The 632-nt window shown below is 59.3% G+C and overlaps 1 protein-coding gene across 1 annotated transcript in view; it reads right to left on the bottom strand.

Moving 5' to 3' along the window:
- Positions 1 to 630, bottom strand: part of LOC102044943 (neuroblast differentiation-associated protein AHNAK) — a gene marked incomplete at its 5' end in the record, with an annotated part of 14,885 nt that extends 14,255 nt beyond the window's left edge. Inside the window, 2 exon segments of the mRNA XM_031065763.1 lie at positions 13 to 162; positions 610 to 630. Coding sequence (XP_030921623.1) covers positions 13 to 162; positions 610 to 630 — 171 coding nt within the window.
- Between the last annotated feature and the right edge of the window lie 2 nt (positions 631 to 632).

Genomic DNA, 632 nt, shown 5'->3' with positions numbered 1-632 from the left:
TCCACCGTCGTGGCCGGAGACGTCCACGGTGTAGGCGGTGACCCTGCGGGTGACCGTGATGGTTCTGCTCTGCGTGGCCTCGGCCTCTGCGCCCTCCTCGGGCCTGAGCCGCGGTTTGATCTTGGTGGTGTAGATGCGCCGGTACTCCTCGTCATCGCCGCTCTGCGGGGATGGAGATGGTGAGGGCTGGATGGTGCCCAGCATCATCCTCATCCTCATCATCATCCTCATCATCATCCTCATCCCCATCATCATCCCCATCCTCATCCTCATCTCTGTCCTAATCCCCATCCCCATCCTCATCCCCATCCTCATCCTGGTCCTCATCCTCATCATCGCCGCTCTGCGGGGACACCACGGACACGGTGAGAGCGGGACAGTGCCCATCATCATCCCCATCATCATCCTTGTCCTCATTCTCATCCCCATCCTCGTCCTCTTCCCTATCCTCGTCCTCATCCTCCTCCTTCATCCTCATCACCTTCATCTTCATCCTCTACCCATCCCCCTGATCCTTATCAGCTCCACCCTCATCTTCATCCTCATCCCCATTCTCCTCCTTCTCCTCATCCTCCCCACATCTTCCTCCTCCTCCTCCTCCTCACTCACCAGCACGACCTCGGGGCTGCCGG

The sequence above is a fragment of the Geospiza fortis genome, unplaced genomic scaffold (assembly GCF_000277835.1).
Source record: "Geospiza fortis unplaced genomic scaffold, GeoFor_1.0 scaffold1593, whole genome shotgun sequence".
Taxonomy (NCBI): Eukaryota; Metazoa; Chordata; class Aves; order Passeriformes; family Thraupidae; genus Geospiza; species Geospiza fortis.
This window is presented reverse-complemented; position numbering and strand designations above follow the sequence as displayed.